At 38.8% G+C, this 12648-nt stretch overlaps 3 protein-coding genes across 6 annotated transcripts in view; 2 read left to right on the top strand and 1 right to left on the bottom strand.

The window, feature by feature from the left end:
- The first annotated feature begins 731 nt into the window (after nt 1-731).
- On the top strand, nt 732-1475 carry LOC149723786 (uncharacterized). Its single transcript, XM_089893480.1, has one exon. It carries the CDS (start codon nt 799-801, stop codon nt 1384-1386), a length of 588 nt encoding a protein of 195 aa, XP_089749606.1. The 5' UTR covers nt 732-798; the 3' UTR covers nt 1387-1475.
- A 1484-nt stretch (nt 1476-2959) lies between these two features.
- Nucleotides 2960-12648, bottom strand: part of LOC149723785 (adhesion G protein-coupled receptor G7-like) — an 11059-nt gene continuing 1370 nt past the window's right edge. The window contains exons 4-22 of one of the 3 annotated variants that reach the window (XM_089893469.1): nt 12063-12137; nt 11885-12007; nt 11040-11375; nt 10881-10988; nt 10378-10485; nt 10224-10328; nt 10079-10168; nt 9631-9737; nt 9279-9428; nt 7534-7737; nt 7202-7453; nt 6951-7064; nt 6603-6740; nt 6118-6227; nt 5744-5951; nt 5218-5359; nt 4759-4922; nt 4444-4614; nt 2960-3228 (exon numbers count right to left, since the gene is read on the bottom strand). In XM_089893469.1, the coding sequence (XP_089749595.1) occupies nt 3070-3228; nt 4444-4614; nt 4759-4922; nt 5218-5359; nt 5744-5951; nt 6118-6227; nt 6603-6740; nt 6951-7064; nt 7202-7453; nt 7534-7737; nt 9279-9428; nt 9631-9737; nt 10079-10168; nt 10224-10328; nt 10378-10485; nt 10881-10988; nt 11040-11375; nt 11885-12007; nt 12063-12137 (2864 nt within the window). In that variant the 3' untranslated portion in view covers nt 2960-3069. Of the gene's footprint in view, nt 3229-4443; nt 4615-4758; nt 4923-5217; nt 5360-5743; nt 5952-6117; nt 6228-6602; nt 6741-6950; nt 7065-7201; nt 7454-7533; nt 7738-9278; nt 9429-9630; nt 9738-10078; nt 10169-10223; nt 10329-10377; nt 10486-10880; nt 10989-11039; nt 11376-11884; nt 12008-12062; nt 12138-12648 lie in introns of those variants that run through there. The other 2 variants (XM_089893470.1, XM_089893471.1) reach the window with 2 other exon arrangements.
- The window catches only part of LOC149723783 (sedoheptulokinase-like), a 17912-nt gene continuing 12515 nt past the window's right edge, over nt 7252-12648 (top strand). Inside the window, exon 1 of one of the 2 annotated variants that reach the window (XM_089893477.1) lies at nt 7252-7391. The gene's annotated coding sequence lies outside the window, so the exon portion shown is untranslated. The remainder of the gene's footprint in view (nt 7392-12648) is intronic. The other variant, XM_089893478.1, reaches the window with a different exon arrangement.

Below are 12648 nucleotides of genomic sequence, written 5' to 3'. Positions count from 1 at the left end.
AGAACAGTGCATATTACACGACTAAAAGTCACAATGTGGGAATAATTTTGTTACGTTTGTTTATGGTTTAGTGCAGTGATGTAAGTCTGCCGGCTTGTCGCTGCTACCATTGTGGGCGTATGTGTGCTTGGACAAGAAACTTAACGGCAATTGCTCCAACCCAGTGGTCCTTAATGGGTTGTCCAAATTGTCAGCCATACATAAAAATAATTACCCACAAAGTTACATACGTGGTAACTTGTAAGCGGGCACGAGGTGTATGAAACAGAACACCCGTGTTATAACGACTGTCGTTGCCCCGCCATGCGAGGATAAATAGGTTACATACGTGGTAACTCGTAAGCGAGCACGAGGTGTATGAAACAGAACACCCGTGTTATAACGACTGTCATTGCCCCGTCATGTCAGGATAAATAAGTTACATACGAGGTAACTTGTAAAATAAGTTACTTTAATCTAAACTAACTGTACGGTAGCTGTTTTAAGTTCGTTGCTCTACAACTCAAACACTGCACTAACTTTGTATTGACCAATTAGTCGAGCAAAACCGAAGAGGATTTTAATTAGTCGATTAAAACTTTCTGGACGATCCGGACTTTTAAAAACTTTTCATTAAACTTCAAAATATTGAAAATGTTATTTAAAAGTTTTGAATGAAAGAAATTTTTGTGCGTGTGTGACGAAAGACAGTCGATTGTGATTTTACAGGAACTGCGTTTCGATGACGTCCGTCAATACCATATATATTCGATGCGAAGTATTGTTTTGACTTTAGTGTGAAATTGTTTTTGAGCCGAAATGACGGAATCGGAAGATATGACGCCGGCCACTTCTGAGGAGAGTGTTGCTGTACCGGAACCATCCGGTCGCAGAAACCGAGGAAGACATGCCGCTTATAATGTTATGGTTAAGAGAGCTATCATTGCCCTCAAAGCCAAGTCCGGATCGTCCAGAAAATCGATCATTAAATACATCTGCGCCCACAACACGGTAAAGAAGACCAACTGTGTGCGTGCAGTTGGACGTGCGCTGAAAAGGATGTTGAAATCCGGACATATTTACAGAAATAAAGGGGGACGCTTCAAGCTTACCGGCAAAGGACGTGGACTTAAGGCCAAGAAACGCCGTCGACGTCGCCGAAAGGGCAAAAAATCAAGGAAGGGAAAGAAGAAGAAGGGTAAGAAGTCCAAGAAGGGTAGGAAGAAGAAGGGAAAGAAGTCCAAGAAGGGTAAAAAGAAGAAGAAGCGTCGTTCCAGGAAGTCAAAACGCGGCAAAAAGGGCAAGAAGCGATCCCGAAAGTCCCCTAAACGGGCTAACCGAAGACGTAAGTCTGGTAAGCGCCGAAAGAGCAAGAAGGGAAGAAAGGGAAAGAAGCGAAAGCGTTAAATCCGATCTCATCATTTAAAAAAATCATTGAAACAAAAAAGAAAAACCCCAGACAACACAATAAACTGCCATATCATGGGCGAAACCAATTTCCTGTTTGAATGAAATTCATATACGGGCGGTGACGTCATGGCGTATGACGTCATATACCACTGTACGAGGGCAGAGTGGTAGAAACACATGTTTCTATGGCCCTGTACGGGGAGTGAACATATACATGAGTTATATATGTGATATCTATGGAAGTGAAAACGTTTAACCGCATGGTGGGGTTTTTGGGCGGGAAATACTTCGACGATTAGTTGGGCACGTAGTGTTGTGGGTTTGGGCCTTACTGAAACTCTTTATAGACACTTTGTGAAATTATATTCTATAAGGTAAGGTTTTTTAGTAAAGCAAACCCTGGGATTTAGGCCAGAGTTGGTCTATTACCCCAACATTGTATATGCACATTCTATTCTATATGGGTGAGGTCCTACAGTGAGGCACGCCATGTGACCTGGGATTTAGGTCAGAGTTGGCCCATTACCCCAACACTGTATATGCACATTCTATTCTATATGGGTGAGGTCCTCAGTGAGGCACGCTATGGGACCTGGGATTAGACCAGAGTTGGTCTATTACCCCAACAATGTATATGCACATTCTATTCTATATGGGTGAGGTCTTACAGTGAGACACGCCATGGGACCTGGGATTTAGGCCATAGTTGGTCTATTACCCCAACAATGTATATGCACATTCTATTCTATAAGGGTGAGGTCTTACAGTGAGACAAACCTGGGACCTGGGATGTAGGTATATTACCCCAACACCCAGGGTGCTACCATCTAGACCCCACTAAGACGGCTTATAGACATCCAACAATAGAAATAGGTAAGTTTTACAGGATTTCGTCTTGCTTGTCTCTTTATGTATCTTTGTTAATGCATTTAATGTTGTATATTATATCTATGTTAGTTGTTTTCAAACTTCTTTCGCTTAAGATAAAACCAGTTACCAGGTATGTAACTTTGTGGGTGGTTGTTTTCTATATGGCTGACAGCCCAATAGTGATTTGGAGCAATTGGTGTTAGGTGTCTTGCTCAAGGACACATTAGCCAACAATAGTAGCAGCATTGAGCCTTGAACCCGTAACCTATGGGTTGAAGACACAGGTGCTAACCACTTTCGATTTGCCTTGGTAATGGCAGACCTGGCTCTGAGTTTGTTAGGAAATACTTGTGCTTTGGCCACATTGTACACTGACATATGTAAGCCATCATTTTATCTCTGCCCTGTTTATATGCTTTCAATATTACCTAGAGTGCAACTCACTCTTTATAGAACATTTTATTTTAATATATGTTTATTTTTATTCATATTATATGTATAGTACTCTAGGATGGATACCCTTAGCACATGGTTTCCTATTTCCTTACTGGTTTTTAACAAATAACGGGTCTTTTAAACCTGTGAGGATACGGTTATATAGTTTTTATAGAAAACAGTTATAAGTTATGTAACTGAATATACTTTGTTTTTAGTTAATTACACCCCACTTTATATAAGAAACAAAAGCAACATCGATAAATTCATATTTTAACTTAAAAACCATGTTTTATTATATAATTATTAAAATTTATTTGCAACTAAATAAACATTGTTGTAAATTATGACAAAACAATTACAATTATGCAACAATCAAATTGTTTGTGACTCGGTATATCTGCTTGATTGCGATGACAGTGCAGTTTTTGATGGGCTGTATTTTTGCCGAGTCACAATAGATTTAATCGGTTTCCACCAAAAGTTGAACATTTCTATGTTCCGTACACAAGTCAAGTAAAATACCAACAAGCCCTGGAAAGGTTAAATAAATGTAACTTCGCATGGCGGGGCAACAACAGTTGTTATAACACGGGCAGGTTTTCTAAATATCTGGGGTATGCGGAGCGCACCTGTGCGTTGACTATGACGTCATTATACACCTGCGCATACGGATGCATATTACAGAATTTCGAATCTATGAGATTCGAATCCTTTTGTATTCGAATCTAATTACGGGATTCGTATTCTGTTTAATGACATCATCACACGTCATCTTCTAATCTATAATAACAATTTTTGATCATCACACGTCATCTTCTAATCTATAATAACAACAAATTTTTTTCTCAACGTCTTTTCATAACCTGCTATACGTTTCGTGACTCAAAAACTACCCAATAGTACAATTTTTGATCATTTTACAGCTCATGATCCAACAAGGCTACTATGAAAGAGTCAATAAACTGACCTATGTGGTTTTTTCCTATAAACATGAAAAGATTCAAAATTCGGAATTCTAGATTCGAAATAAAGTATTCTAGGATATCCTAGAATTCGTAGTTATTCTGTAATGTGCATCCCTACAGTGCGCATTAGTATTTTTTGGCGGGAATTCGCAACACAAACTTTGCACTACCTTTCTCATACCTGCGTGTAAAATGAATATAATTTGCCCATTAAACGCGGCAACAGGCAGTAATATACAACCTAAATAGTAAATATGTTCCAGAAGTATAACTGCTTTATATTTACGATATTTTCCTCAATCAAGCAGTATGTTAATTCTGAAATAGTAAGGATCTACTCGTGGATTCATTGCATCACAATAGCGATTGTCTGGCCTGGTAATTGATTACGACACAACAGCAATTCACGCGTTGATTATTTGCGTCATAATACCAATTGTCCCCTTGAATATTTTGCCTGCAGTTGCTTGAAAACAGGTTAAATATTTGCCTTTTCACGTATGCGATCAAGTAAAGGATTGATACGTTTGCAATAAATACTTCTTACGCGCGTAAATCCAACGTATTGCGCACCTGCTTTAGTAATTAGAATGAGAGCGCTAGACGGCCTTAGCGTTAGAAAATGGGTATGCCGATATACCCTATAAATATTCTGAGGTATGCGCCGCATACCCAGGATCGGCGCCCATGAACACGGGTGTTCTGTTTCATACATGTGCCCGATTACAAGTTACCACGTATGTAACTTTGTGGCCGATTGTTTTTAAACAATAAGTATTACCTGTAGTGCTATAGAAATAGTAAACAACCAACTCATAACAGACTGATACCCCGGGTCGTATGAAAGCAACATCAGGAACCCAAACACCCACGTCAATCCCATGGACAAACACATTGTGATCGCCATTACCAGGTTTTGCTGCTTGCTGCGTTTCTTAGCGCTTGATTGCACCTGTCAATCAAAGGTGTTTACACAACTATTGATGTAAATTTAGGTTTTTGAAATACATTTAACTCAATGACAGTCGTTATAACACAAGTGCCCGATCACAAGCTACCATGTATGTTGCTTTGTGAGTGATTGAACAACTTTCACCTCATTTCTTTTAATGATAAGTTTGTAAACCAAGATTGTGAATATAATGCAGTTCATCAACAGAATCAAGCCAACAATCAACAGGAAGCCAAAATAAAGTGTTTCCTGGTGAATCCAACACATGTTGTCCGCTATATACAAGGAAGATGGGGGTGGTGGGGTGTCTGTGATGTCATAATCAACCATTAATGATCTCATAATATACTTATCCACTCCACTATCGGAGTATGAATCCTTGCTGGGCAAGGACACTTAACCGCAACTGCTCCAACCCTTAAGTTGTCCAAATTGTCAGCCATACAGAAAAAATCACTCATAATAAGTTACATACATGGTTACTCGTAAGCGGGAACGAGGTGTATGAAACAGAACACCCGTGTTATAACGACTGTCGTTTCCCGCCATGCGAGGATAAATAAGTTACATACATTCAAATCTAAACACAAATGTTATAATCACCATTCGGACATAGAGGTCTGCTTATCTTTTTATCAAGGTATCCCACGGTAACAGCGAGGTTAATCCCGACAATTATTAAAGGCAATCCATACGCAAGACAACTTGACTTCACCATGTAATGGTTGGCTGGCTTGCTGAAGATCTGGGAACAATGCAAGCTATGATGTAACAATGACAATGTATGTTTATGATAAAAATAATAATAAGTTTGTTTTATTTCAACGCTTGTAGTTAAATACAAAAACACGAGAATAAACAATAGAACAATAGTTAAAACCACTCATGAATCACAATGGAAACTTATTCAATAAAAGACAACCGTGGGTACTTGTAATATTATGTCATGTTTGTTTTCGGTGATGTTTCCTCAGCAAGCTGTGCCTTTATGACTGAATTCAGCAAATAATGAAATAAACCAAATAGAAGATGTCATATGTAACAAAGTAACCACATTTGTTACACCCTACAACAGTCGATTTTAAACAATATTAATGTTACAACTAATTGTTTATATGAAACAAACCACCTTAACCAATGAGTTGTATAATCTGTTGCTGTAGATTCCCATCCAGAACCAACTTGTAAGGAAGGTGTAATGCAACAGGACAGCTACAATCGTGCACGTAGTTTTGTTGCCAACACTGGGGACTCCAATCATAAACAACAAGTAAGCCACCATGAGGTTGAAGCAAACATGGAGCTGGATCTGTATTCCTGTGCGTTGACGAGCTTTCCTCGGGTGTTAACATTATTTAATTAGTTTAACATAATTTATATTTATCTCTTTGAATACGATCTTTAATTAATTAAAACAACAAAGAGAAGGAAATTAGCATTGTTCAATTAGTTCATTTTTCAGTTTCAATAATTTTTAACATTTATTGTTTAATTAAGTTTTACTTGTTAATTAGGTGAAGGAGTATGGTTAGCACGAATCCCACAATAGAAATAGCACAACCAACATCAGCGAAGACTGACAGAGCAACGTCACCAGGTACTTCATGGATTGCCTGCGTTGTAATGATGGGGCAACTTAGAGCTTTTAGATGGATAAATGATTATTTATCCTCGCATGGCGGGGCAACAACAGTCATTATAACACAGGTGTTCTGTTTCATACACTTCTTGTCAGCTTACGAGTTACCACGTATATAACTTATTTATCCTTGCATGACGGGATAACGACAGTCGTTATAACACGGGTGTTCTGTTTCATACACCTCGTGCCCGCTTACAAGTTACCACGTATGTAACTTATTTATCCTTGCATGACGGGATAACGACAGTCGTTATAACACGGGTGTTCTGTTTCATACACCTCGTACCAGCTAACGCGTTACCACGTATGTAACATTGTGGTTGATTATTGAATATATTAAACTTACAACAAGCAGTGCAAAGTTGGTGAGGTGGCTGCATTCACAAGTTGGAGGTTGTTTAGTAACATCAAGTCCACAACCTTCACTTGACCAATCAGATGTCGCAAAATCCCAAAACACACAACGTTGCTCAACTAACGTCGCCTGAATACATCAATGAAGTTTATTCTCACTTGCTATTATGTATGGGTGACAATTTGGACAACCCATAAGTGACCACTGGGTTGGAGCAATTGTCGTTAAGTGTCTTGCCCTAAGACATATACGCCCACAATGGTAGCAGCGACAAGCCTCGAACCCATAACCCCAAACCCAGTATACCAGTCAACAACACCATAGTTAAACTAAGCCTACCATTAGCCCATGGTTATGCCTTCCATGAACTGAAGTTTCGTGCCCAAACTTCACGCCAACTTTGTCGTCAAGGTTTGAAACTTTTGAATCCACGTTAAAATCAGCAGAAATTACCTGGGAGTAAAAAGTTGAATAAAACTAACAAATAATAATTTGTTTGCATGGTTTCAATAAAGGTTACAGCACAATATATATGATATGACTTTTATCTGAAAGGCTAAAGTTAAAAACTTATTAAAATTATTTCACACTGATTGTGTTTTGCAGGTAGATGGAAACAAAACGTCGTTTTTATGGAAAACGAAAATTGTTTTGAGGAAAGTGTCGTTGAGATTTTTCCAAGCTTGTTTAACTGCTTCGCGTGGGATTGTTATTTCTATGGAGGAGTTCCGCCATGTTTGATCCCAAGCGTTTCCACTGCGCCGCCATGTTTGGTCCCAGGTATCGTCAGTAGGTGTGAAAATAATATCGCTTGCGTTCGCTTGTTCTGCTTGCCCGAGCACCTGTGTGATCATAGATATAATATATATTACTTGTGATGTCATGGTTGTTTATGACATCATAGTCACTTATGACATCATACTTGTATCTGCGATGTCTCCGTGTTGATGTTGAATTGATTGTTTGTTGAATTCTCGACGTTAACTTTCTTTGCCATATCAACCAACCCCACTAACAAGTCGTGTTGAATGTTTTGTTGATTTGTCGGGACCGGTGTTGAATTATTCAACGACATCGTTACGTGACTCGTTGTTAGCGCATAGTTGGTCATCAGGTTTGTGGAAATCTATAAATATTTAGCAACAGTATTATATACGATGTTGCTACAGTTTGTTGTTGTTTGCTTTAGGGATGTGCTGGAGTTGAAAAAGCTCGGGTTCGCCGAGCGCCGAGCTTCAACGAAAAGCTCGGCACGATCCCGAGCCCGAGCACCTATGACGTCATCAAGGAGAAAGGCGTACGAGAACGCGTTCCTATTCAGCCGAAAAGCGTCGCTAATCAAAATAATACAGAACACGTGGTTTGCGGTTAAAGACGCGTCTCGTTTTGTAATTTCTACTGTTGCAAAATGTAAAATTCATACAAAAAGTATTTAATTAAAAAAATATATATAATTGTTACAGCCAGTGGCGCAACTGGCAAGTTTCTACGCATGTTCATCTTGGATATGGTAACGGTTATTTACGTCAGAATAAACCTTTACGATCGTTACATCACAAACGAGATTGTTGAAAACAATCGTGTTTCATTCGCTTCTATACAATCTGCAGTTTGTGTATAACTTTTGTTTCTGATGATTAGTTTAAATGCAGGTAAATCGCGATTATGTGAGTTTTAATTGGTGGAAGTATAAGAGCGAGGAGCGACGCTATCAGTAAAATGGAACCAACATAAATTGTAATATGATATTACAAAGTATCGTCCCGGCCGAGCTTGGACAGAAGCCAAAAAACATCGTTTGTTGGCACCGCACGAGAAACAGAGTTTCATTACAACATTTTTCACGAGAATAAATTCACAACGATTGCTTCGTTTGTTACGTGTGGAATGTATGCTACCGCATGCGTCTTCCTTTATTTCATACGCCGGCGCAGAGTGTAAAAATGTGACGCTGATACACGATGGTTTGATCTCGTGGTTGGTTTGGCTGCCCAATTTAGGCAGTGGGCACATTCCTCCCGATTGTTATATTATGAAACGTCATAATTAATAGTTACGTTGCGATAGGACACGTGACGTAACAATTGAATGAAAAATTGTTCCAATTCCAAGCGAAGGAATGTTATATTGAATGCAACGCGTGTGTGTGTGCGTCTTAGCATTTTCTGGTTGCGTGCGTGTCTGCGGTCAAGGGGGCTGCCATGTGGTTGCAAAACCGTGGTTGCAGCAATTTATAACATTTCATTATAAAAAAGTTTAAGAGTTTTTTTTGGCTTTTTATTTAAAATGTGATACGAAAACATTGGGCGCTCGTGTAATTCGACACCAGCTGTAATTCGATACGGGCAAATTGCTGACGTTGCGATTCGTTACTTGCGATAGAGCAAATTCACAACGAACGAAAAACAACTAAAGAGAAAGCTACGCTGACCAGTCTCGTTATCTCTTAGTAGCGTCACTTTTTTTTCATTTTTAATATTTTTCGCTCTCGCGTGCAACATTATAGCAATAGCATAAGGCTCGGCGCTCGGCCCAGTTTTCAGCCGAGCGCCGAGCGTTAAAATAGGAGACGCTCGGGCACGAGCTTTTGAGTTCGGGCTCGGCTCGGCACATCCCTAGTTTGCTTATCATATATTGTTGATTATTGCTGTTGTTGATTGTTGTCACCTCAACTCCCTCAACTTGTCGTCGTATTTCATTCAACGTCTCAGTAGCTTGAACCATCTCGCCCCCATCCATTTGTTGCGTTGAAGTTACGAGTTGTATCTCGCTTGTTACTTCTTCCACTTCAGCCATCGTAACATCGCTCGTGTTTAACTATGGTTGGAAATATTGTGAGGAGGCAATGTGGTGGGCGAGCTAATATAGTCTAGATAGGTGTTTTGTTTCCCCATGCATGTTTTTATGTATGACTTACAATTTAAAAAAACCATCAGTGACCACTGGATTGGAGCAATTGCGGTTAAGTAAATGCCCAAAGACACATACGCCCACAATGGTAGCAGTGCGTAACAATTACCTGATCATAAATTGAATCGATTGTGACATCACAATCAACTATTGTATCGATAACAAACAATGGATGGTCTTCGCCAACTTTACAAAAAGCCGACGCTCTCGAAAAACCTGTATTATGATGTCATAGTGTTCATAATGTCATAAAAATGTTATTTATCTTTTGAAATACGATAGCGAAGATCAAATTAACTAAAACAACGAAGAGAAGGAATTAATCAAGAGCAAAAACAGTCGTTAAAACATGTTTTACATAAAGACACAACCGTACAATAAAGATGGCTTGTTATTAAACTGTACAGTGATTTTAACAACCTTTGACACGTTTACTCAAGTTTAATCCATAGTAGGTTTTAACAACTGTCATTTGCTGTTAATTCTCTTCGTTGTTTTTATTAATTTGCTTTTTGTTATTGTATTCAAAGATATAAATAATGTTAAAATGACATCACCTTGTGGACAAACTTCCAGGGAGTTTGATAACGAACCGACTCCAACGACGGGGAACGTGAAGTTCGATATTGATGATGTTGCGCAATAATCTGTATATATTGATAATGTCATGCTTATGATGTCATCGATGACATCACAACTTACCAACGCAACCGATGTAGGGGTCGCCAGAGTAACCATCGAGACAAACACACATTGTTTGATAACATCGAGCATTCGCCCCACACCCACCTTGTACACAATCCATCCCTGCGTGAGATATATATTATTTCCATGAACAACGAACCTACTTACGTACTTTCACTACATAGAGGTCCTTCATAACCGTCCGAACAATCACATTGGAACGACCCACCCACCCCAACGCACACACCATCGTGCTTACATGGGTTCGGATCACAGAGATCTGATAATAAAGGTCATAATACATACGAGGTGTGGAATTACACGACAAATAAAATAATATCAACAGCAACTTTAAGATCTAACATCATCAACTCAACATAAATGTTTATTTATCTCTTCAAATGCGAAAATCAAAATCAAATTAATAAAAACAACAAAGAGAATTAGCAGCAAAATAACAGTCGTTAAAATAAGCCACGGGTAAAAACTACTTGGGTCAAATGTCAAATAAAATAAAAGCGTGGCTGTTAAACCCAACATACAATATAACTATTATTAAATACACCTCTATATTGTGACTGCATGTAACTCTTGTTGTGTTAAAATTAAATAAACAAAATGGCATCATAATATTACTTAATGACATCATAATACCACATAATGACATCACAATACCTTGTTCACAGTAAGTTCCATTATAGCCATCCAAACACTGACAATCAACCCCTTCAACTGTTGGGTAACAATGCCCATTATTCTCGCATGGATTCGGCTCGCACAAATCTAACAGTACTCATTATTACATCATAAACAAACCAACAAACACAATCGTACCGATCTGGCAAATAAAGTTTTGCTCCACAAACTTCTGGAAACCATCCCATTCCCCCAACCCGTCCTCATCGGTAGCAACAACTGCCAGCCCAAGATCGTACACAGCATAATCTGCTTCATAACTCCCGTAGCCACTAAACCAGTTGGTGAAACCATCATCAATGTTGTCTCCATCCAACCATACCCACTCCTGTTGTTGATCGTTCTCCACTCCTTCCCCTCCAACCCAATAATCCCCTCCACCCCCGTGTGGTTGTACGTACGGTAGCATCGCAAACAATTGTTCGGTGATCATGTGTTGCGTTAAATTGTTCTTTATCAACGCAAGACTTCCACCTGTATAATATAGTTATGAATGAATGTAACTTATTTATCCTCACATGGCGGGGCAATGACAGTCGTTATAACACGGGTGTTCTGTTTCATACACCTCGTGCCCACTTACAAGTTACCATGTATGCAACTTATTTATCTTTGCATGGCGGGGCAACGACGGTCGTTATAACACGGGTGTTCTGTTTCATACACCTCGTGCCCACTTACAAGTTACCATGTATGTAACTTATTTATCCTTGCATGGCGAGGCAACGACGGTCGTTATAACGCGGTTGTTCTGTTTCATACACTTTGTGCCCGCTTACAAGTTACCACGTATATAACTTATTTATCCTTGCATGGCGGGGCAACGACGGTCGTTATAACACGGGTGTTCTGTTTCATACACCTCGTACCCGCTTACGAGTTACCACGTATGTTACTTATTTATCCTCGATTGAGCCTTCAACCCGTAACCTTTAGAGACGCACCAAGCATTGTGGTATTTATTATGACATCACAATACCCACCTAACTCTACACACCACGCTTGCGATTGGTTGAAATTAAACTTCCACCCCCCGTGATATGAACCTGTGTAAAACATAAACAAACTTCCGTTGAATAGAAGCTCAGCTTCAAGTTTCGGGGAGTCTGCGATAATATGTATTGTTACATAACAATCCATGAAGGTTTGAAACATTTGTACCGTATATTGGGGTTGAGGATGTTGTTAGTGGGGTCGTTGTTGGTTCAGTGCCTGTGGAGTTTCCATCGGGTGGAGCTAAAGAAACATTATAACAATCAAAGAAATACAAGAGAGCAAAGCTCTAATGAGTGAGCATGTATTAATAAATGTTAAATGTACATTTTAAATCTAGCATTTTAAAGGAATAGAAAAGTAATCGTTAATCACTCGCTAATTAGGCGGTCGTATGCAGTATGGTTTATAAAACTATGCTTAGTTCAAAATATTTTATAGATTGCAATCATTTAATTAAAGTTTAAGATGCATTTTGATTTTGGCGCATTTGATCAAACAGTGAAGTGATCGTTAATTAATCCCTAATTATGAGGTTTTAATTCTAAAAGTGTAAAAATTGCAAATATATAACATGATTTCAATCAAAAGATTATAGAATAAATGCTAGAATTAAGAATTGAGATGAGTGCGGAAAAAATCGCCCAAAAACAGTCCATAAAAAAAATCGCCCAAAAACAGTCCATATTAACATACCAACCATACATTAATAAACAATTACCCATAAATGCCAGGATAAATAAGTTACATAGAT

This window comes from Ciona robusta, unplaced genomic scaffold (genome assembly GCF_009617815.1).
Source record: "Ciona robusta unplaced genomic scaffold, ASM961781v2 AP042743.1".
Taxonomy (NCBI): Eukaryota; Metazoa; Chordata; class Ascidiacea; order Phlebobranchia; family Cionidae; genus Ciona; species Ciona robusta.
The sequence above is the reverse complement of the archived record's forward strand: the minus strand, read 5'-3'. Positions and strand labels throughout refer to the sequence as shown.